This window comes from Natator depressus, chromosome 20 (assembly GCF_965152275.1).
Source record: "Natator depressus isolate rNatDep1 chromosome 20, rNatDep2.hap1, whole genome shotgun sequence".
NCBI classification, from domain to species: Eukaryota; Metazoa; Chordata; order Testudines; family Cheloniidae; genus Natator; species Natator depressus.
Genome location: NC_134253.1, coordinates 24,881,443 through 24,904,380, shown reverse-complemented (window position 1 = coordinate 24,904,380; position 22,938 = coordinate 24,881,443). Strand labels below are relative to the sequence as shown.

At 55.9% G+C, this 22,938-nt stretch overlaps 1 protein-coding gene across 16 annotated transcripts in view; it reads left to right on the top strand.

Moving 5' to 3' along the window:
• CACNA1A (calcium voltage-gated channel subunit alpha1 A) overlaps positions 1 to 22,938 on the top strand; it is a 147,007-nt gene that overhangs the window by 83,019 nt on the left and 41,050 nt on the right. For 15 of the 16 annotated variants that reach the window (XM_074935164.1, XM_074935161.1, XM_074935162.1 and 12 more), the window contains 11 exons: positions 534 to 672; positions 1,212 to 1,341; positions 3,296 to 3,355; positions 4,733 to 4,839; positions 11,887 to 11,986; positions 12,494 to 12,654; positions 14,021 to 14,161; positions 14,838 to 15,039; positions 16,062 to 16,226; positions 16,577 to 16,687; positions 18,245 to 18,328. In XM_074935164.1, the coding sequence (XP_074791265.1) occupies positions 534 to 672; positions 1,212 to 1,341; positions 3,296 to 3,355; positions 4,733 to 4,839; positions 11,887 to 11,986; positions 12,494 to 12,654; positions 14,021 to 14,161; positions 14,838 to 15,039; positions 16,062 to 16,226; positions 16,577 to 16,687; positions 18,245 to 18,328 (1,400 nt within the window). The remainder of the gene's footprint in view (positions 1 to 533; positions 673 to 1,211; positions 1,342 to 3,295; positions 3,356 to 4,732; positions 4,840 to 11,886; positions 11,987 to 12,493; positions 12,655 to 14,020; positions 14,162 to 14,837; positions 15,040 to 16,061; positions 16,227 to 16,576; positions 16,688 to 18,244; positions 18,329 to 22,938) is intronic. The other variant, XM_074935168.1, reaches the window with a different exon arrangement.

Here is a 22,938-nt window from a genome sequence, read left to right as displayed (position 1 = left end):
GCTGTGGGTCTGGCTCACATGCTCAGGGTTGCCCAATCTGGGGTGGAGAGGAATTTCCCCCGGGTCAGATTGGCAGGGACTTTTGGGGGTGGGGGGTTCACCTACTCTGCTGCATGGGGCATGGGGCACCTGTTGGGTCCCTCTGGGCAGGTCTCTCCTAATCAGTTCCCTGCCATTGCTGAGGCTTCACACACTGGGAGTGTCTGTGTGTGTGTCTCCCCTGAGCTCCCCTTCCTAAGGAGGGTTAGGGAGCTCTCTGGCCTTAACCCTAGCACCACACGTGGGGAGGCAGCATGCTGTTAGCGTTAAAGAGCCATGCAGCACAGGGCCCAAGGGGCGCCCCCAGAGCCATCTCCCCATCGGCAGCAGTAGTCTCAGGTGACCTCTGCCAGGCCTTGGTCTCCTTGCCCATGCCTGCAGGGATGACACTCGCTCCCCTGTAAGCTGGCAGGAAGGCAGCAGCTGTGCCGTGTCTGGTTCCAGGGTCCCAGGTCAGTGCTGACCACTTCACTTCATCCTTCTTTCCTGTGCAGTGAATAAAAATGCCAATCCAGACCCACTGCCAAAGAAGGAGGAAGAGAAGAAAGAGGAGGAGGATGGCGAGCAGGAGGAGAATGGGCCCAAGCCCATGGTTCCCTACAGCTCCATGTTCATCCTCTCCACCACCAATCCGTGAGTACAGCTCTCATCAGGGTGGGGAACTGAGCCAACCAGTGCCTGCGGGCAGACGGTGGGCACATGCCAGGAATGTCCTGGCTATTAGTACCCCTCACCCCTAAGTGAGGGAAGTCGGCCAATGGGCATCCAACCCTCCTGTGTTTGAATTCACTGCTTCAGACTTAGGAGTGAGCATCTGGCCTGCGGGGGTGGGGGGACCCCGGCAGCATGCGTAGCTGGCCAGGTGCATTGTGGGGGTTTGCGCCTTACTCTGAAACATCAAGTATTGGCCATGACTGGGGGTCAGCTATTGGCTTTGTGAATTGTGATCCTGATCTGGTGTGGCAAGGAGGGGGGACTGCTGGCCCAGAGGGGCCCATTGGTCTGCCCCAGGGTGGGGGGTGGATACCAGGCCAGAGGGGCCCATTGGTCTGCTCCAGGGTGGGGAGGTTACCAGGCCAGAGGGGCGCATTGGTCTGCCCCAGGGTGGGGGGACACAGTGAGTCTGGGTGCCACTGGCCCGGGGTGCCATGTGCTGTCTTTGCCCGGCCCAGGTTCCGCAGGCTCTGCCATTACATCGTGAACCTGCGCTACTTTGAGATGTGCATCCTGATGGTGATCGCTATGAGCAGCATCGCGCTGGCCGCTGAGGACCCCGTGCAGCCCAACGCTACCCGGAACAACGTAAGTCCCACCGCTGAGCTGAGCCCGCCCTACCCCAGGGGGGCTGAAGGCTTCTGCCCTTCTAGGCAATCCAGTCAAAACCTATCCCCCCAGATGTCATCACTGCCTGGTGTCTGTTCAGCGGCCTATGAACCATGGGTTCAGGCTTCTCAGACCATTTTCTAGGCACTCACACCACAGCTGACACTTCCTGGGTTCCTTATTGGCAGTCTCAGGAGAGAGGCCAAGGACTCAACAGGACACAGAGACTATAACAGGGTTCAAAAAGAGCTAGAGAAGTTCCTGGAGGCTAGGTCCATCAATGACTATTAGCCAGGATGGGCAGGGATGGTGTCCCTAGCCTCTGTTTGCCAGAAGCTGGGAATGGGCAACAGGGGATGGATCACTGGATGATTCCCTGTTCTGTTCATTCCCTCTGGGGCACCTGGCATTGGCCACTGTCGGTAGACAGGACACTGGGCTAGATGGACCCTTGGTCTGACCCATTGTGGCCGTTCTTATGTTCTTAACACCCCTAACAAGGGATCTCTGCATCATGGCTGAGGCATATTGGTGGGGGGTGGCGTATGGGGGGAGCTTGCCCCCGCCACACCGGCTGTGCCCTCCAGTCTCTAGGGGTGCCAAACTGGCAACTTTCCGCAGGTCTAAACTGACGCTGAAAGCTAGAGAGGCAATGCCTGGGGAGTGAACAGAAAGCAGGCTGCCCCGGTGCCACCCTTCTGGCATTGGAGCCCAGCACGTGAGGTGCAACTGTTAGCACTCGCCCCTTCCCAAAGTAAAGCCAAAGGCCTCTCCCCTTCCTCTTGCTTTTCTGCAGCACTGCAGCTGTGCTAAAGTAGGTTAGGAGGGAGGCAGCCGGGAGTGAGAGCTCCATAAATCACCACCCAGCTCTCCCGCCAGCTGACACTGCAGTTTCCTCTCTGAGAGCCACGCTGGCCAACTCCCGCACGCATGGGCCTGCTGGAGAAAGCAGAGTGAAAGAATTAGGGCAGCATCCCCAAAGGGGAGGGGAAGCAGGTCTCAGCCAAGTCCCATGCCTCCTCCGCTTTCCCCTTCCCTGCACGCAACTTCTGCAGACCCTGATGAGCCTGATAACAAGCTGGTGCATCTCCAAGGGGGGCTCCTAAAGCCTTGTGTTAACTGAACACAAAGCGTGGCTCTGCCTGGCGCTAGTATGCAGCCCCCTCTCGGGTGGGGCACAGGAGCTGTTCAACAGCCACACAGCAGCACCTCGCAGGGATCACTCCCTCACCATGGAAGTTCACCCCTTTCTAAGGTGGGGCACAGCAGCTGTTTAACAGCCAGGTGCCAAAGTAGCACAGCATGACGGGTCAGGAAGTGAAGAAGAATCCTTTATCTGCCTGGAAGTGCTGCAGGGGGAGTTTGAGGGAGACGGAACAGAAAGGACCCATGTTGCAGTCTGAGTAGGACACCTGGGTTCCCACCTGGCCACTCGCTGGGAGTGCCCGGGGTATCTATGACCACAGGTTGCACCCACCCTAAGTTTTTGAGTGGGGACCCTAAGGGCACGGGGGGGGGGGTGAAAACCCCATCCAAAGGCCATCCCCATGGAAGAGTGATGGGGGAAATGGGGAGCACCCACCAGAGACCCGTGGGGAGATGCAACGCCTGCATCCATAGGCCCTGCTTTGGTCCTGGAGGCCAAGCACTAGGCAGCACAGGGGTTGGGAATGGGCTATCGCTGGTCTGTATCTGGGCCGTTCCCCTTGGAACACTTACTTAGTGGCTTCTGCGTGCTGTGACCCTGGTGGGTCTCAGACAGCCTCCCCAAACCACTCCTGGCCCCCTTGTGCCAGCGTCAGCTGGGGCTCCTGGACTGGCTCGGCCGGACCCTGGCTGCAGTGTGATTAAGGCAGCGTCTCCTCCTGCCCTGGGGTGCTAGCTAGAGGAGCCAGAGGGGCATTTGAGATCCTCCCTCTCTTCTCCCCCAAAGGTTCTGCGCTATTTTGACTATGTCTTCACGGGCGTCTTCACCTTTGAGATGGTCATTAAGGTGAGTCTGGCAGGGACCGGGGCCTGGGCCATATCGCGGGGTGGGGTAGATTTACCCACAGCAGCCGGGGCAGATCTCCATGGTGTCTGACCCAGCCACCAGCCCTGTGGGTTCCCCCGGTGTTGCTGCAGAGAAAGGATGAGCTCATCCTCCCACGTTACCACTCTAGGTGGGGATCAGTGTCACGGGGCGGACGCTGCCCTGGAATCCCCTGTGTTAGCAGCTCCTCTAATTCCTAACAGCTTGTTTCTAATCCCACCCCTGGCCAGGATGGCCAAGGCATCCTTCTGCCATTAGCCACAGAAGGCACCAGGCCAACAGCCCATCAGTCCATTAAATACAGCCCTTGCCCCCTCCCCCCCCCAACTCTCTGCATGTATGGACCACCTGTCAGTTCTTCCCCGGGGGGCCTCCAGCCTGGGAGGAGGGGATGGAGTGGTCCAATAGGTCTGGAGCCCCATCTTGGAGCCTGTCCATTCCCGGTCACCAGGACAGGGAAGGAGTGACTTGGAGCGGGAGAAGCTGAGAAAGGAGACTGGTCCCTCCCAGTGGCTCTGCCGGCATTTCCTTACCGCGCAGCTGATGAGGGATGAGGTGTGCAGAGCTGGAAGGGTAGAACTTGCCGTGAAAAAAGCTAATGCGGTCTTGGGATGCATCAGGAGAGGTATTTCCAGTAGGGATAAGAAGGTGTTAGTACCATTATACAAGGCACTGGTGAGACCTCACCTGGAATACTGTGTGCAGTTCTGGTCTCCCATGTTTAAGAAGGATGAATTCAAACTGGAACAGGTACAGAGAAGGGCTACTAGGATGATCCGAGGAATGGAAAACTTGTCTTATGAAAGGAGACTCAAGGAGCTTGGCTTGTTTAGCCTAACTAAAAGAAGGATGAGAGGAGATATGATTGCTCTCTATAAATATATCAGAGGGATAAATACCGGAGAGGGAGAGGAATTATTTAAGCTCAGTACCTCTCAGTCACTGGGGGCTCTCAGCAGTGACAGAGTTTGCCTCTGGGTTAGTTTGAATTAAGCTTGGGAAGAGCGAATTGTCCCTTAAAGCCCAGATGATGCCAGCTGCTGGGTAGCTCTTGTCCCTCCATCTGGCTAGCAGAACAGGCCCAACTCCTTGTAGACTCAGGAGACTTGGTCCCAGCCCTCCCCTGAGTAAGTCACGTCCCCACACCGTGCCTCAGTTTCCCTCTCTGTGAAAGAAAGAGAGTGGGTTGGCCCCTGCTCTGCTGAGCGCACTGGGACCTGGGGCTGAGCAGAGCGAGGTGCGATTGGAAAGGGGAGCAGCCTTTTCACCCTCAGCAGCAGCCAGCACGGAGCGAGCCGCCTTGCTGACCCTCTGCCTGAGCTTTGCTCCCTGCCACAGATGGTCGACCTGGGGCTGGTTCTTCACCAAGGCGCCTATTTCCGGGACCTGTGGAACATCCTGGATTTCATCGTGGTCAGCGGAGCACTGGTGGCCTTTGCCTTCACGTGAGTTACTTGCTGGAGCTCTCTCACTTGCACTCCTCCCCAGAACCGGCTCCTGGCTTATTGCATGACAGGGCACCCCCATGCGCTGCCAAACCCCCCCCCCAGCCAATCACAGAGCATGCATGGAATGGCGGAGCGACCTCCCCACCAGCTTGGGATGCCCCTAGCATGTGGAGCCGCTCCCAAGGGCCAGATAATGTCTGTCCATCCTAGCCATGCAGTGCCCACAACCGAGGCCTTGTCCGCAGGACAAAGGAACGTGGTCCCGAGCAGGAGCTCCCCGAAAGGGAGGCTGGTGCACGCAGCCCCAGTCAGGCCCAGCGCTGTTGGCTTCGGGAGCAGGATTCTCAGGGCCTTGCACTATGATGCCACCCAAGCCATTAGCACAGTGATATTCCGCTGCCACCCGAGGACTGGCCCAGCAGATCCCTTACGGAGCAAAAGCCATGGGGCAGCGAGGCCCAGTTTGGAGAAGGGGTTTCTCTGTGCTAGTCTGAGCCCAGCAGGAGCGGCTCAGTAAATGTGGAGTGCCAACTCCTGGGTGAGCCTCAAGTGCAGGACTGGGGTCTCGTAGTTAGAGCAGGGTGGCTCCTGGTACTTTCCTCAGCTCTGGGAGGGGAGTGCGGTCCAGGGGTTAGAGCGGGGGGAGCAGGTGTCTGGGGGTCAGGACTCCTGGGTTCTAGCCCTGGCTCTGGAAAGGAGTGTGCTGGGGTCATTAGGGCACTTCTGGGTTCTCCTTCCCAGCTCTGTGACTGACATGCGGGTAACGCTGGGCCCTGCTGCTTGTCCATCTCTCACGTGCTGAGAGCGTGCTGGGCCCAGCCGCTCCAGGCAGTTGTGAGAGCCAGCCCGTCCGGGTGTGTACAGCTAGAGAAGGCGAGCACGGCACCAGTTCCGGGGATTACGCACTGAGTTTCCAGTGTTGATTTGCTCAGCCCATGAGCAGCTTCTGTGCCCTGGTGAAGCAATGCACAGGGGTCAGAAGATGGTGGGGTCAGTGGTTATTACGGGAGGATGGATGGAAACAGGCACATGAGCCAGCAGAGCCCTCGGGGTCCTGGTGGGTCATCTCCAGCCCCCATGTGCCACCCCCAGTGGCGAGGTCCCCTGCTGCAGGGAAACAGCATGCTGACTCTCTCATGCCTGCCTGCTGGGACCCCTGAGAGTCGCTAGTGGGCATTGCCAAAGGGTCCAGCTCCCAGCGCCCCCTGCACCCCCCGAATGTGCATCTCCCCACTCCCCGCGCATGCCTGGCGCTGTCCCACCGATTGATCCTCCCCCCTGCATGGTCTGTGCTGGGAGGCACGGGGGCTTGCCCCGCCATTCCTGACCCTCTGTGTGGAGCTGGGCAAACTGCTGGGGCTGTTGGACAAGCCGTCCCTTTTCAGGGCCTGCCGTGCCCAAGGACTGGCCATGTCAGGGCATTTGATGCTGCCTTCTCACTTGGAGGTCACGAGAGCAATCGAGGCTGGGTTGGTAATGGCCATCTGATGGCCTGTGTGTGAGATGAGTCTGAGGGGGTCTCAGCCCTTTCCCCAGTGGGACCAGGCACCCACTTCGTATCCATGAAACACCATTGCCGGCGGCCTTAATTGGATGCCTCATTGGCAGAGAAGCCAAAATGGGCCACAGAACCTGAGCTCCCTGGAGAGGTTGGTCCTTTGGGTCAAGACTGTGAGCATGTTAGCCCGGCAGGGCATGGAGAGGGCATGCCCGGTGTTGAATGGGAGTTCAGGAGACAGCAGTCTCCAGGGCTGTTCATCATCAGTGAATCAGAGACACCTTCCCAGCAGGTACCACTGGGCACGGGCACCCCAGGCTTCAGGGTGTGTCCGTTCCCTGGGAAACCGAGGGTTTGCAGGGCTGGGGTGCCCTGGCCTGTGCAGGAGCAGGGAGGGGAATGGAAAGTTCAGGCTGTGAATGCTGTGTCCCCATCCAGGACTAGCAGCTGAGGCTGGAGGCAGCTGCCACTGCAGTGAGGTGAGGCGGAGAGGGGGGCCCCCGCTCGTTAAATATCCTGACTCTAGAGAGAGTTTGTTCTGAACTGGGCTGAAGCAGAGCTCTGGCACCTGGTTCCCCTTTCCCACAGCCCGGAGTCATGCCACTGGAGTGACACTGGTGTAGATGAGAGTCAGGGCCATCCATAGCCTTGCGCCCTGGTCCCTGGGGGCTAGCTTGGCTGGTGCGAAGGGGCCTTGGGGCAGGCACAGCCATTCCCCTCCTCCCACAGAGCACCCTCCACTGCAGGGAGCCCGAGACTGGCTCTGCCGTCTTCACCGGAGGCCCATGTCCACGGTTCAGGGAGATGTAGAGGAGGAGGGAGAGGCAGAAGAGAAGAATGTGTGGCTAGGGCAAACCTGTGCCCCAGTGGTTCTGTACCCCTGCAGCAGCCCATGGTAGTTGTAACGGCAGGGATGTGGGCTGGGCTAGCCCTGAGGCCTGTAGTAGTGGCTACTTCAGGGTGACCCTCCAAAGCATGCCGACCAGGGAGATCTCCCCAGACCTGCCTTTTTCCCCTTGAACTTGAGGCCGGGTGGTATGACCAGCATGCCTCTAGGAGTGTTTGGTGAAATCATGGGTGGAAACCATAGTCGGGGGGGGGGAGGGCATGAACTGGGCAGCAGCTGGGCTGTGTAATTTTGGGGAGTGGAGTGTGTTGGTGGAGCCAAGACCCATTTTGCATTTAATCCATCGAGCAGCAATGCAGATATAGGGAAGGATGGGTTTTAAAGGGTTAACTGAACATTTCAGACCCATCCGAAAGGGCTCTGGGGTGGGAGTCGCATGGGAATCTTTTCCAGCCAGTTTGCTCACCCCTGCCGGAGAGGCTTTTCCCCCATTGGTTGAATCCACCCGCCTCTCCCCCTGAAGAGAGCTTTCAGCTTTCCCCCTCCCCACCTCGCTCCCCACTGTTAGCCTTGTTTATGTCACCCTGTTTCGTGTCAGTTTCGTAAGATTCCATCACTAGCCTAGAACCAGTTTGAGCCAATGTTTGAGCCATTTTGGTAACACAAGCGAAGTATCTCTATTGATGTTCTGCTGTGCTGCATTACGGTCTCACCTGGTTGTGTATGCTGCTCTCCTCCGTACCACATTAGATCATGCTGCTGCATCAGTACCGGCCGTCCCAGGGTCTCGACAGCTGGATTCTAGCTCTGCCACAAGCTACTCTAACCACAGTTATTCTGAGCTGGGCTGGTGACAAGAGGCCTGAGGAGCTGATTGCTACACTTGGGCTTGCTTTTGTATGTGATGTCTGGCCCGAGTCTCCTTCCACACGGGCAGAAATCCAGGGTACCTTCACTGAAGTCAGCGGAGTTACACCAATGTAACTGAGAGCCGAGGCTGTGCCCCCAGGGGGCCAAAAGCTGGTGTCAGTTAACACAGCTGTATTGAAGTCAATGCAGCTCTGCCGATTTACACCACCCTCAATTTATTTGACTTCACTGGGAGTTTTTCCCAAGTAAGGTGTGAGTAAACCTGGAGTAGGGAGTGAGTAAACCTGGAGTAATGAATTCACAATTTGGTTAGTTATCCTCAGTTTATTTTATTTCACTAGTAGTTTTGTCGGAGTAAGGAAAGGCCAAACCCAGAGTAAGGGAGGAGTGAATGCTGGGTAAGGGAGGAGTAAACCCTGAGGATTTGTCCTCTCTTCATGATTTTAAAGCTCATCCACATGCAGGGAATCCTCCAGCTGTTGGAAAATGCCCTGTTTGGTACCAGAGTTTGGATCCAGTTGTCAAGCCTTGACCTGGCTTTCAGGTTCTCCTGACACCAGCATCCTGTCCTTGCTCAGCCCAGCTTGGTCCATCAGCTCAGTCCGTCTCCTGGCCAGGAGGTGAAAGAGGAGGAGCTTGAGTGAAGCTCTGAGCAGGGCGCTGGGGGTTCCAAGAGCAGTGCCGGTGTGGGGACAACCCATTTGGTGGTTTTTGTTGGGGTGCGTCTCGTGTGTTTTCTTTCTGATTGTCACTCACCTCTCCTTGTCTTTCCCCTTTCACTGCCACCTGACACAGGAGCAGCTCACGGTAAAGTCTTTCTCTCTCTCTCTCTCTCTCTCTTGTACACATTCTGCCTATGTTCTCTTTATTTCTCTGTGCTCATGATCATACGTTGCTTTGAATGGGAGGATCTGTCCATCACTCGTTTAGGTCGGTTCTTGTCATTGGCCCCTCTGCTGGACACCCACCCAGATTTCTCTGTCCCCCAGGCATAAGGCACCTTGTTGCCTCTGTCTCGGTCCTGTGCTGGAATGGGGTCTCCCAAAATGGGACAGTGGGTCCCCTCTAAGGAAATGATTTCCGTGTACAGAATACTTTGTTGCCTTTCGCAGCATTGTTCCTGTGAAACTCAAACCTGGTGACCTTATACTGAGAAGAGGGAGTGGGGTCCAGTGCTAAGGGCGGGGAACTGGGAGTCAGGGTGCCTGGGTTCTTTTCCCAGGAGAGAGATTTGCCAAGTGTCTGATAGTTATCTGGGGAAGCTGGGAGGCAGAATGCCTGTGTTCTGTTCCCAGTTCTGGTAGGGGAGTGGGGTCTAGTGATTAGAACATGGGGAACTGGGGCTATCCTGGGTTCTATCCCCAGCTCTGCCACTGATGTGCTGTGTGATCTAGGTCAAATCAGTCTCTCTCTCTCTGTGCTTCACTTTCCCCTTCTCTGAAATGGGGATAATACTGATTGACACACACACCCCCCCCACCACCCAGTGGATGGTGTGAGGGTGAAGAATGAACGTTTGCAAAGTCCCTTACAGGGGCTGGTGATGGATAAAGTGTTCTTCTGAGCAGCAGGGCAGCTCGCAGTGAGTAGCAGCAGTGAGAAGCCCTGTGGGAAAATCACCAGTTCCCCATCAGCTTGGCATGAAGCAGTTCCACTCCAGCCCTCCGGGCTGGGGCTGGCTTTGGGTGAGATTGTGGCCCAGCTCTCCGCCGTCCCATATACCGGGGGCACCCATGATCATCGTGTAGCCCCTGTCCCAGGCTGGGACCCAGGCCCGGTGTTATTGGATTATACTACATCCAGCACCTTCTGGACTGGATCTGCCCATATGGCCCAATCAGTGCTGGGGAGAAGAGCAAGTGAGAGTGCCCAGCAGTCTGTGCTGAGATCTGGGGCTGGAAGGAGCTCCCGTCCTGCCCCTTCTAGGGACCGAGCCATTAGTACACGGGTTCTTAGTGTGCAGCTAATAATAAATAGGGTCTTTTCCTATCACCAGACATTGGTCCCATCTGCCAGCCACAGCACTCCTAGGTTCTGTTTGGCCTGTGCTGTTAACTCCCAAAGTAGCCTTAGGTAAGTTGCATACCCGCTCTGTGCGTCAGTTGCCCTGTCTATAAAATGTGGATAATGAGGCCTCTGTGAGGAATGAATTTGCTGGGTCTCAGCCTTGTTCCTAGTGGGACAGATGTCTAAGGCCCCAAACCACTCCCCTCACAATCAGCGATCCCTGTCCCTTTTCATTGGCAGCCTCGCCAACAAAGCCAGGGTTGAATGGGCCATGAAGGCTTCACTCCCTGCTCCCCACAACAGGGATCACAATTGGCAGGGTGTGCATGGGGAAGCTGCCTGGCTAGTACCCGTAGACAGGACATGTTCAGGCTCCAGGGCCCACGCTGAAGCCCCTTCCACTAGTGGTATAAAAAAAAATCGTGTGTGTGCAGCGAGGGGGGGTGATTAAAGAAATTTCACAGTGGGGAAAACTACTGAATAGATCAGACTGAATTCCCCCTCTCCCTGGATGTGACCCACCCCATTGCTCTTACGGTGGTTGCCGTTTACCACAGCTGCTTGTAAGAAGTGGGGACTATGTAGTTTAGTGGTTAGTGCAGGGAACTGGGAGCCAGGGGAGTGGGAGTGTGTTCTGGTGGTTAGAGCAGAGGATCAGAAGCCAGGACTCCTGCGTTCAGTTTGCGCCTGTGCCACTAATTCCTGAAGTAGCCATAGGTAAGTCCTTTCCCCACTCAGTGCCTCAGTTTCCCCACGTGTCAAATGCGGATAATGATACCGACCTTGGTAAAGAGCTTTGAGGTCCCTGGATGAAAGCTGCTGTAGAAGAGCAAACACCTGGTGAAGGGCCCCTCCCCGCTCCCCAGCAGAGGAGTTCCTTCTTCCTTGCCTTTTCTCTTTGTGGAGGTGTCTGCAAAGCACGGTTTGATAATTTCTGCTGGCTCTGTGGAAATGACTTCTAAGACAAAGAACGAGGTGGTTGTTCAGACTGCGGCGTTTCATCATTGAATGACGATGTCCCCAAGAGGAGAGTGAACTGGGTTTTTCTAGTAGGAGTCAGAATTTTCTGTCTGGTGGGGTGCTGGAGTGGAGGTGTTCCCCAGTCCTGGATGCCACCCATCAGTTGGGCAAACTAAATCACCCTACACTCCCCTCAACTGTGGGATTTGTGTGGTCAAGACTGCTCACTGTGGACCAGCACGTAGGGTGACGCCAGCCAGGAGAGACTGGGAGCTAGGCAACCAGAGAGAAACACAGGGTCTGTCTATGGATGGATGGAAAGACATCATAGGTAGGTAGGTAGAGTGGATAGATAGGTAGAGTGGATGGATGGATGCATCCATGGATGGAAAGACATGATAGGTGGGTAAGTAGAGTGGATGGATGGATGGAAAGACACCATAGGTAAGTAAGTAGAGTGGATGGATGGATCCATGGATGCATGGCTAGTTAGAAACTGCGGATACATAGGTGGAGAGACAGAATACATTAAATAAATAGATTAGGGTTTTGAACTCCACCTTCTCTGGGATAGTGAGGAAAGGGCCAACTTGGTGGTGTGTGATAACAGCACCTCCGAATGGCAGCTGATGAGTGCAAGAGGTGAGGAGGAGACAAAAGGGCTAGGGATGGCCCAGGCTTGTAGATCAGTCACTTTGGAGTGACCCAGTAACCCAGAGTCTCCCACCAACAGATGAGTGCCCCGCGCCCAAGGGAATGGACCTCCGTGAAGAACCCTGTGTCTAGAATGGCACAAGGGGCCTGGGCCTCATCGCCCTTCTCTCTCCCCATTCTCCCACCCCCACCCAACGTGTCTCTACAGAGGCAGCAGCAAAGGGAAGGACATTAACACCATCAAATCACTGCGTGTCCTCCGTGTCCTCAGGCCCCTGAAAACCATCAAGCGATTGCCAAAGCTCAAGGTAGGTTCAGGGATGGTTGAGAGCAAATAAAGGAGTTGTGGCTGCCTGAGGGGAGTGGCAGGGGTTTGCAGGAGCAGGTGGGGGGGTCAGAAAAGGGGGCTGGGAGACAGGAGATTGGGTTCTAGTCCCAGCTATGGGAAGGAGTGGTGTCTAGTTGTTAGTGCAGAGTCAGAACTCCTGGGTTCTGTTCTTGTTTCTGGGAGGTCTCGTGGGGTAGAGCAGGGGACCTGAGGACCAGGACTCCTGGATTCTATCTCCAGCTCTGGCACGGCCTTGCTCTGTGACCTAAGTGAGGCTAATCTCTGGGCATTTAACCCCTCAAAAATAGGCAGCCAGTTCCTAATGGGCCAGGTGGACCTGACTGCAGAGCGCCATGCTTGGGAAAGGGGCTGTTTTCTGGCTATGTGGAGATGGGACCACGCCAAGTGGGACTCGAGGGTGGAGCAAGTTTAGTCTGGACTCTGCAGTCCTCATGCAGTCCTGACTGGGGCCCCCTGTCCTTTCCAGGCTGTCTTTGACTGCGTGGTGAACTCTCTCAAAAACGTCCTCAACATCCTCATCGTCTACATGCTCTTCATGTTCATCTTCGCTGTGGTGGCCGTCCAGCTCTTCAAGGGCAAGTTCTTCTACTGCACGGATGAGTCCAAGGAGTTTGAGAAGGACTGTAGGTACGGAGCCACCTTCCTCTGTCTCTCAGCACCTGGCCATGGCCCAACCCATCCCTGGGCTCCTCACACTTCTGCTTCCCCAGCCACCTTCTCAGCAGGTGGCCTCACTGTTCCCCGTAGTCCCGTTTGGCCTCCAGGAGTGGAGCAAAGCTGCTCTGCTCACTTGGCGGGTAGCCTAGCTACACAGTGGTGGTGGCCAATGCAGAGGCAGTGCCTGACCTCACCTCTGCTCACTTAGCGTTGAGTTTGCACTGGCCCAGTGACGCTGATTTCAGTGGAGTTACTCCTGATTTACAGCCCGGCTCATTCCTACGCTCCCTTAGTGTCTCCCACCTATTTACTGGTATCGTGACCCCCCTCTTGGCAGCTTTCCTTGCCCCGTGGCGGAGCAAGGCAGAGCTTAAGGACAGAGTCACAGCGGGCATGTAAGGAATGGGGTAGAAATTACAATGGCCTGCTTCTCTCACATACGCCAGAGTGACACCCGGGTGACTCCCCACCTGGAGTAAATCGGCATCACTGTGCTGGAGTCAGTGGGATCAGATTCCTAGCTGGTGTAAAGGGACATTGCTCCATTGGAGTCAGTGGGGTCAGAATCCCAGCTGGTGTAAATTGGCCATGGCTGCAGTGGAGTCAGAGGGGCCAGATCCTTCGATGGTGTGAACTGGTGTTGCTCCATTGACATCAGTGGGGTATTTCAGATTTACATCAGGGAGAGAGGCCCCAAATGGGTCAGCAGGTCTGACTCTAGTGGCCTGATTCTCCACTCACTCTGGGGTAGCTCCCGGGATTCAGTAAAGTGACGCTTATTGACACTGGAGAAAATTAGATCAGAATCAGGCTCTAAAGTCAGTGGGGTGGATTATGAGACATATAGAGTGATCTGAAAACAGCCGGAGAGTGCCCCTTCAGAGTTCCCTTCGGCCCAGCTGACATAGGGGAGGGAAGGGGCTGTGGTGGAGTAAGGGGCCCTACACCTTTTAAGACCTGGTACCAGTGAGCTACCTGCAGGTTCAGTTACACTGGGCCAGGTGGCTGGACGTCAGACTGCTGTGATCGGCTCCTTGTCAGCCCTCCCACACCCAACTGCACCCAAGCTCTGCTCAGGCCTGGTGGAGAACTGAGCCCACGGCAAAGGCTCCGAGTCCCTACTCACTGACGGGGGTGTCGATCAGGAGTTGCTGCAGGGCATTACACAAACGTGAAGCCAGCACAAACAGGAGCAGAATTGAGCCCCCTAGCCTGCGTGAAGCCAGTCACTCAGGATCTTCTCCCAAGTGAGTGAGATCAGAAGCTGGCCTTAGGAGCCCAGTGCTATGCCCCAGCCCTCCTGGCTGTCCAGCTGACGGTGTCTGTTCGTCCCCAGGGGCGAGTACCTGGTCTACGAGAAGGACAACGAAGTGAAAGCCCAGAAGCGGGAGTGGAGGAAATACGAGTTCCACTATGACAACGTGCTGTGGGCGCTCCTGACTCTCTTCACTGTGTCCACGGGGGAAGGCTGGCCACAGTAAGGAGCTGCCACAGGGGGCGGGCCAGTGTGTACAGGAGAGGGCTGGGGTTAACCCTTTTCTCTCTGAGATCTGGGGTGAAGCATCGCTTAGATCGCAGCTGAATGTAGCTGCTTCAGCCTGGAGCAGTGAGACGTAATGACTAGAGCACCAGACTGTGACTCAGCAGACCTGGGTTCTCTTCCCAGCTCTGCCGCTGGCCTGCTGGGTGACCCTGAGCATGTCATGTCCCCTCTCCATGCCTCAGTTTCCCCATCTGTAAAATGGGGAGAATGGTAGCCCCTCACCTTTGTAAAGTTTTCCCAAGGTATAGGTGAAAAGGAAAGACGGGCATGTGCATGAGCTTCAGGACTTTTGAGTTCTGTTCCCAGTTCTGCCACTCGTCTGCTGCGTGAGCGTAGGGCCAACTCCTTAGCTATTGTAGATGCATAGCTTCATTGAAGCTGTGCTGAGTTACACCAGATGAAGATCTGGCCCTTGGACCTTCTAGGCTGCTTTTTCCTCATCCATATGACCAGGGTATTACCACAGCATCAGCCTAGCTGGGGATAGGAATTTCTATTGGGCTTGAACTGACTCCTCCTTGCTGCTGTTTGTCTCTCTCCTACCCTTTCTTATTTCCATCTTTCTCGCTTTCTTCCTTCCCTTTCCACCTTCCTTCCTTCCCCACTGCAGAGTCCTCAAACACTCGGTGGATGCCACCTATGAGAACCAGGGCCCCAGCCCCGGCTATCGTATGGAGATGTCCATCTTCTACGTTGTCTACTTCGTGGTCTTCCCATTTTTCTTCGTGAACATTTTTGTGGCCTTGATCATCATCACGTTCCAGGAACAGGGGGATAAGATGATGGAGGAATACAGCCTGGAGAAGAACGAGGTGCAGTCCAAGTCAGGGGGACCATGCCACTCTGTCCCTGCTTCCCCAACAGCAGCCCCTACACCAGCTCCCAGTGGCCATGCCCCAGCCACCATGCATCTCGCCATTAGCACCGTGGCATGCCCTGGATCAGCTGCTGCAGGGCCTGTGTCCATCATGGAAGAAGGAATTCAGGCTGTTTCTCCGGTGCTGATGTGCTGCCTGGAAGGGCGCAAGGCCAGATTACACCACTGAGCCACTGGGGAGAGCTCCCCCATTGCCCCCCTGCAAGCTCGCTAATGAGCAAGCTCTATTCCCAGCGTTCTGGGTGACCCCGGGCAAGTCTCTTCCCCTCTCCATGCCTCAGTTTCCCAGTTTAGATGGCCTGGTGGGACAGGGGTCTGGCTGCTGCTTCTGGTGCTAGAGATTGTCGGTTCAAATCCCCAGCAAGTGGAGGGGAGAGAGAACTGCAGCAGCTGCATATGGATAGCCCACGTTAGACAGGAAGGTCACAGCAGGGTCCCTTCTGGCTGTAGCATCCGTGAATCAGGGCATGGAGCAGTCGTGAGCTTTAGAAGAGGGCACTGGAGAAAGGCCAGTGGTTTGCAAGGAGCTTCCCTAAAGGGCCACAGGAAACCAGGGGCTGCTGAGCTCTTTCAGGTGGCATGAAGAACCCGTGGGGCTTCAGCTGAGAGAGCTGGGACGGTCCCCATGATGACCAGTGCGTAGGGTCATGTCGCCAGCTGGTGTAAATCTCCATTCACTTCATGGGAGAAATGCTGATTTACGCCGGCCCTGTTACGATCATCTGCACTGATCTCCCGCTTCACACGGGCCAGAGAGCGTCCTCTGACCCACCACAAAGGGGTCGGAGAAGCATTAGACCAGGGCAGCCGGTCGAGCTGTCCTTCGCGCATGGGGTTAAGCCAGTTCAGAGTCTCTCGGCCTGGACTGCCCCTGTGCCCTCTTCCCCCTGCGCCCATCCTGACGCCGGTGGCCATGAGCCCCTCCCGCTCTAGTGGCTGTGTCTGTCCTCTCCGCAGAGAGCCTGCATCGACTTCGCCATCAGTTCCAAGCCCCTGACCCGGCACATGCCTCAGAACAAGCAGAGCTTTCAGTACCGCATGTGGCAGTTCGTGGTGTCGCCGCCCTTCGAGTACACCATCATGGCCATGATCGCCCTCAACACCGTTGTCTTAATGATGAAGGTGAGCGACCCCCTTGTGGGACTGGGGCAGTATTGACCAGGGTATGAGATGCCATGCTGTACCAAGCCTGGCAGAGCAAACATGGGCCCCTCCTGCATAGCCGGCATGTCCCCCATCCCCCTGATCCCGTGGGGCTGATCTGGGGACCTGGCCCGTCCCGTCGGGCTGATCTGTGGCCTGGGGGCCTGGCCCATCCCGTGGGGCTGATCTGTGGCCTGGGGACCTGGCCCGTCCCATGGGGCTGATCTGTGGCCTGGGGACCTGGCCCATCCTGTGGGGCTGATCTGTGGCCTGGGGACCTGTCCTGTCCTGTGGGGCTGATTTTTTGCTCTCTCTTCTCTTGCCTTTAGTTCGACAAGGCCTCAACTGCTTATGAGGACGTGCTAAAGATGTTCAACCACGTCTTCACTTCATTATTTTCCCTGGAGTGTCTGCTGAAGATCATGGCCTTTGGAGTGCTGGTAAGTGTCTCCACAGCCAATTCCACTAGGGAGCATGGGGTGTTACCATGGAAATAAAAGACAGAACCCAGCTCCTTCAGCAGGAGGGGATTCCCCACCTGTTCTTCCAACCCCATGCCCCGCCCTCCCCCCTTTACCAGATGGGGATTTAACAGTCTCCCCCCCCCCACATCCTGTAGGCAAGTGTCAGAACACCATGCCACCAAGTGATTGGGGATGGTGGCAACTGGCAACTAAGAGGTGATTGTTGAAGGCATCTCCAAGCACTTTGTAAGCTGACCCCAGCTCAGGGAATGGGGTAGGTTGTTCTGGGTGGTTCAGGGAACTATAATGAGGATTAAGGGGAGCAAAATAAAGAGGGGCTACAGGAGAAATGTCCCACCAGTAAGGTCCATTAGCATCATCTCCCCAAGAGACATGAAGGAGTCCAATCTCCATTCATGGCTCGCTGAAGCTCCCTGGGGGTTTGAGGCTCCCACCATTGGTGCAGGTGCTCAGGGCAAGGAACCCACTCCATCCTGCACAGAGGGATCTGGGCTTCCGTTCAGGCAGGAGCCAAGCCAGTGAGAGGGGCGCTCAGGGAGGTTAAGAGGCTGGATTTGAGGAGCAGCACAGGCTGGTCTGGCAGGGAGAGCAGACGCTGACAGATGGAGAAAGGAAGAGAGAGAATGAATCTCCCGCAGAAAATGTGGCTGATTTTTGATCCTGCCCCATTCCCTTATTTTAACTGGGCTGTTTTCTCATGATTCCTTGTGTTTGCCATGCTGGGTTCATTTCTCAATTGGTAGCTTGCTCCACAGAGCTATGGACAGCTTGGGGACTGGTGGCTCTGGTGGGGTGGAAGAGGGCTGTGATTTCTTCTCCTGCTCAGGGAATCCAGCCAAGGACACACTTCTGTCCCTTGGCTGGGAAGATCCCAGCAACAGTAACATATTCTGGTCCTGTGTGTTTTATTCTTTCATTTTAAATGTCCATCTAACTGTCCATTCCGATTGGGCTGAGAGTGGGGGCATCTTTCCAAAGTTTTGGAGGGAAAGGGGGGGCCCCCTTGGTTTAGCTGGTTGATACTGGGGGCCAGAGATCCTGGGTTTGATTTTCCTCATAGGTGGGGTCCTGATCCAGAGCCCCTTTAAATCAGTGGAGAGGTTCCCAATGATTCCAGTGGAGTTTTGGTCTGGCCCTTACACCAATGACACAGCAGTGTAACACCACAGTCTTTGCACCATCGTCATTTCCCCGGGTAACTGAGGTCAGCGACAGGCCCCAGTCACACCAGCCACCCCAGGATCATTTCAAGGTGCCAAGAAATACCCCCACCGCTCCTTTAAATTAACCCTTTCGACCCCCTCCCCTCTTGCCTGCCAGATCCATTGGAGCTCACCGAAAAGGTAACCTGGGCTCTCCCGGCGTCAGGGCACTGGGGACAGGGAGGAAATGGGGCTGGGTCGGGGGGTGACTCTCTGTTCTCGTTGCTGTTGCTTCCGTCGTGAATGTTGTTGAATGTTTGCTGCCGTGTTGCTGTTCCTTTTCGTCCTTTGTTTTTGTTTTTCTTTATAGAATTATTTCCGTGATGCCTGGAATATCTTTGATTTTGTCACAGTTCTGGGTAGCATCACAGACATCTTAGTGACAGAGTTTGGGGTAAGTTCGAAACACCGTCTCCTCTCTTATGGCCTTAGCTTAAGCAGAGGGGGACGCTCGCCAGAGGGGGGCACCACAGGGATCAAGACATGAGAACTACAGTATGGGCTTTTACCCCATTGTGCCTGGCCCCAAGGAAGGACAGATGCCGGGCGAGGGAGACAGCTGGGTTGGAGCCACATTCAGTGTCATCCCAGATAGCCGCTGTGGGGAGAAGAGAGCCATGCAGTTTCTATATGAGGAGGCCCAAGAATTCTTGTTCTGGGGACAACCCCAAGTGCTGAGGGACCAAGGCAGATGGAGTCAAAACCAAACCCAGCTGGGCATTCCTGCCCACCTGAAAGGCATTCAGTGAGGGAGAGGTTCTCATCTCACACGCCATATCCCCAGTCACTCCACTGGGGGTGGGCATACCGGCGTAAATCCGGAGTCACTCCACTAGGGGTGGGCATGCCGACATAAATCCGGAGTCACTTAACTGGGCGTCAGTATGCCGGCATAAATCCAGAGTCACTTTTCAGTGTTCATTGGAGTGATGCCAAATTTGCACAGGTGAAGCTGAGAGCAGAGCCTGGCCCCTGGAAGGCAGAGACACAGAAAACTGAAAGCAGCCCTGGGATGTTCCCCAGGAGGCAGGGGAACAGTCCCTGATACACACACACGGGCGCGCACACGTTACTGACAGTTGGATTTGAACTGGGCCATCGCCCTCTGCAGAAAGCCTGCTGCTCAGGCCCTCACCCCTTGGTAGCCGCCAACGGCGGAGTTCAAATCCCACCTGGAGAGAATTCAGCCAGCCCAAACTCAGGGCAGTGGGCAAGGGAACCTCTCCTGGGGTGACTGGGGATCATCCTGTTTGTGGAGTGAACGTCATGGAGAAGATACCTTGGGCAAACTTGAGGGAAATCTGCAATTCAGTCTAGTGTAGGGGGCGGGTGGCAGCAGGGTACAGGAGTAGGGGCAATGCCTGTGATCTAACTGGCACTAGCCCTGGTATAGAACTGCAGGAAGCAGCCCTGGGTGGGTTGAGGAGACGAACTGAATGATCTAGCAGGTCTCCTCCATCTCTGCCACCAACTAGCGTCTGGAGAGCCTTTCCCCCAGTGTTAATTAATCGTCCAGGATGATTGGACTGAGGCACAGAGTAGGGCAGTGAGTCACCCAAGGTCACAGAGAGAGCCAATGGCAGAGCTGGGAATAATACCCAGAAAACCTCCCTCCCAGTCTCCTCCTGTAACCACTACGACACACTCCCTCTCACCCAGTGGCTGGGAACCCAGGTGTCCTAAACCTCTCTTCCTTCCTGCTGTAAACACTAGGCCACACCCCCAGCACTGGGAATAGAACTCAGGTGTCCTGACTCCGACCCCAGGCAAGGCCTATCCCTCCTGGGATCCCCTGGTGACAGAGACCCAGATACTGATCTCAGTGAAGCTGCTCTAAAGGGTCTTACTATCTTCCGAGAGCTGCCTTCCAACCCTGAGTGTGCAAAACACACTAGTCAGTGGGTGTGCAAAAGGAGTGTAAGCCACTCCCCTTGGCGTTTCACACACCTGTCTGCCCACCCATATCCAGCCGCCACATAGCCTGCCCTAGCGCTCATCTCTACCAAAATGGGGTCTTTGCTTCCTGGCACTTGTGAGGTTTGGGTTCTCCTGGTCTGTGGGTCTGGGGATAGGCGGGGGCTGGCATTGCTCAAGGCATCCAATGGGATCCCAGAGGCAGGCAGAACGAGGGGCCAGGACCTGGCAGCAAGGTGTGGGGTTTGCTGGTGGGTGGACCTTTGCCAATCCAGCCCAGCACACAAGTTCCTTTCGAAGGCCCCTCCTCGCCCTGCCAAGCCATTGCATGCCAGGGGTGATGCCTATGTCAGGGGCTGGCCCGTTGCACAACTTTGCCTTCTCTACCTGCTCTTGACCTCGATGGCCTGTACCGTGCAAACGCAATAGACCCGAACTGGCAGGAGAGCTCTGCGGCAGTGCAAACTCTGGAGGGCTGGGGGAGACAGGGAACATGGCCCACGGGCCCTTCCTTCAGAAATAACCTAGAACCTGTTGGCCTCTGGAGACCCTCCGGCCCAGTGGAACTGTACACAGAGGGCTGATAGCCCCAGAGAAGGCAGAAGAGGCGAGTACCTGCAGCACAGGGCTGGGAACTAGGACTCCTGGGTTCTCGTCCCAGCTCTGCCACTGACTTGCTGTTTGATCTTGGGGGCATCTCTTCCCCTCTCTGTGCCTCAGTTTCCTGACCCATCTCCCAGGGTCGGGGGAGGGAGGAGCCGTGAGGATGAAGACCTCGGCCTGAGGTGGCAAAGCCATGGAGACTGGATGCTTGGGCCTGCGCCAGAGGGCGTGGTCCCAAGCACTGGGGAGAACCCCCGCCCTTCGCTCTCTTGCATCAGAGCGGCCCCTCAGCAGGCAGAGGAGTGGGGTTGGGTGCTGGCGCTGCCCTGTGCGGGTGGGTCGGGAGTCTCCTGCCTCATGCTGTGTGCTCGCTATAATGACTGTCTCTCTTGTCTTACCTTCTTTCCATGCTGTCTCTTTATACTGTGCTATTTTGGGGCGACACCCTCTGAAAATGTCATCCAATCAAAATGCACTATGAAAAATCCATGTGTCCATCTATGAATCGGTCTGTGTATCCATGCCAACTAATATTTCTGAACTTCTTCCGCCTCCCACCCCCACCCCCACGACAAAACACCCTGTCCCCAATCTGTCGCTCCATCTCTGTATATTACGCTGGTTGCCAATCAACCTGTGACACTAAACAACCCCCTCAAATCTCTCCCTCTGCCCCCAACTCCTCTCCTCCTATTCATCTCAACATCTACATCTAGAATCCGGTTGGTTTAATATCTTTCTGAAGCCTAAATGCATTACCTAAGAGCACTCTCTCATCTCCGCATTGCATGAGTTACTGCACGGGAGCTGCCTGCAGCTAGCTGGCTACCTGCTCTCTTTTCTTCCTTCCTCTCTCTCTCGCTCTCTCTCTTTCTCTCTCCCTTCTTCTTTCCTCCAGATGTACGTATCTTTGAAACAAAGCAGCAAAAAAGAAAAAGTCTCTGTACTTGTGTCTTTCTCTTCAAAGGGCCTGGTGTAGGCTGAGTGATACAGTGTTACAAACTGGGGGCTGGCTCTGAGTCGGAGGGCGAGAGATTGCCCAGATCCAGGGGTTGATCTCCTGAGAAGGGGTTGGCTGGATTCTCAGGGAGACGGAGAGATCCTTAGGTAGAGATGTGGGTGGACCAAGGGATAGACCCAGGTGGATGGGTGGATGTCCAGATAGAGGGATCCTGGGGAGATCCCAGTGGGTGCACAGAGTAGGGACAGCAGGTCCCCAGGCTTCTAACCTCTCCCTCTGCACAAGGTATTGGCTCAGATCTACAGCTAGCTGAGGACTCTCAGGGACCCGGCGCTGACCCTCTGAGGGTTGGGGGCTGGGATCACGAGCACACTGGAGGGAAGAAGGAACCAAGAGGGCAAGGCTGCCTCACTAGAGAGCAGCTGACACCTGCAGGGACTACTCCCCCCATCGCTGTTGGTTGAGAGGCAGTGCAGGATGGGCAGGGGAGATGGAAACCAGGAAGGAGCAAAGAAGGGCATATACCTGTCTGGGCCCCACATGTGCACAGGAAATGGCCTCCTATACGCACATCCATCACACGTGGACACCTCCCCGAGGCGTGTACACACATCCCACACACACTTATTCCCCCCGACCCATCCCCGTTCATGCCCTGCTGCCTGTACACGCACCTCACACACATTCACAGGCAGATCCGTGCGCGCACACGCTGCCCGCTTCCCTTGTTAGGTGTTTCCCTCCCCAGCCTCCAGACCCCTCATGCTCTCCCTCCCTCCATGCCCTTCCGCTGCTGTTCCCCACTGCTCTCTCCTCCCCAGGCCCCTCTCTGCCGAGGGGACTGCAAGGGGCTGCCATCTTTGCCATGGGTGACACAGATCCCTCCCCCCATCCCAGCAGGACCTGGACTGAGCCCTACCGGAGGGAAGCATCCGGGGCAAGCTTGAAACCAGGTCAGCAACTCTGCCTTGCGTCCTCTGGGATTAACCAAAGGGGGTAGGGCGCAAGGGCTGAAGGGGAGGGACCCTGTAGCTTCATTCAGACATAAGATCCAAGAGAGGGGAGAACGGGGCAAAGGCATGGAGAGGAGGGCAGAAAGGAGCTGAGAATACTGGAAGAGCTGTCTGGGTGGGACGATGGAAGATCCCCTCCCTTGTCCATTCCCCCCACCCCGTTTCTCTCTCTCTCTCTCTCTCTCTCTCTGTGCAGAGGTGGGGGGCCTTTTTCTTCCATGCTCCCACATGAGCCTCACTGTTTGATTTCTCAGTTGGTTTGGGAGGCTGATAAATCGGTGCCGCCGCCCCCAGAGGGTGCTGACGCATGCTCCCCCCCCTCCCCGGAGTCCGTATGTTACACTCACTCCTTGGAGGGATGGCTCACAGCTTCTGGGAACACACACCAGGGCAGCTTCTCTAGGGAAGGGAGCAGGCAGACCTCCCCATGTCCGGGGGTGGGGGGAACGGACTGGAGAGAAATGCCCATGTATAGGGAACCATGGATTGGTGCATTGGCCTATGTTGTATATT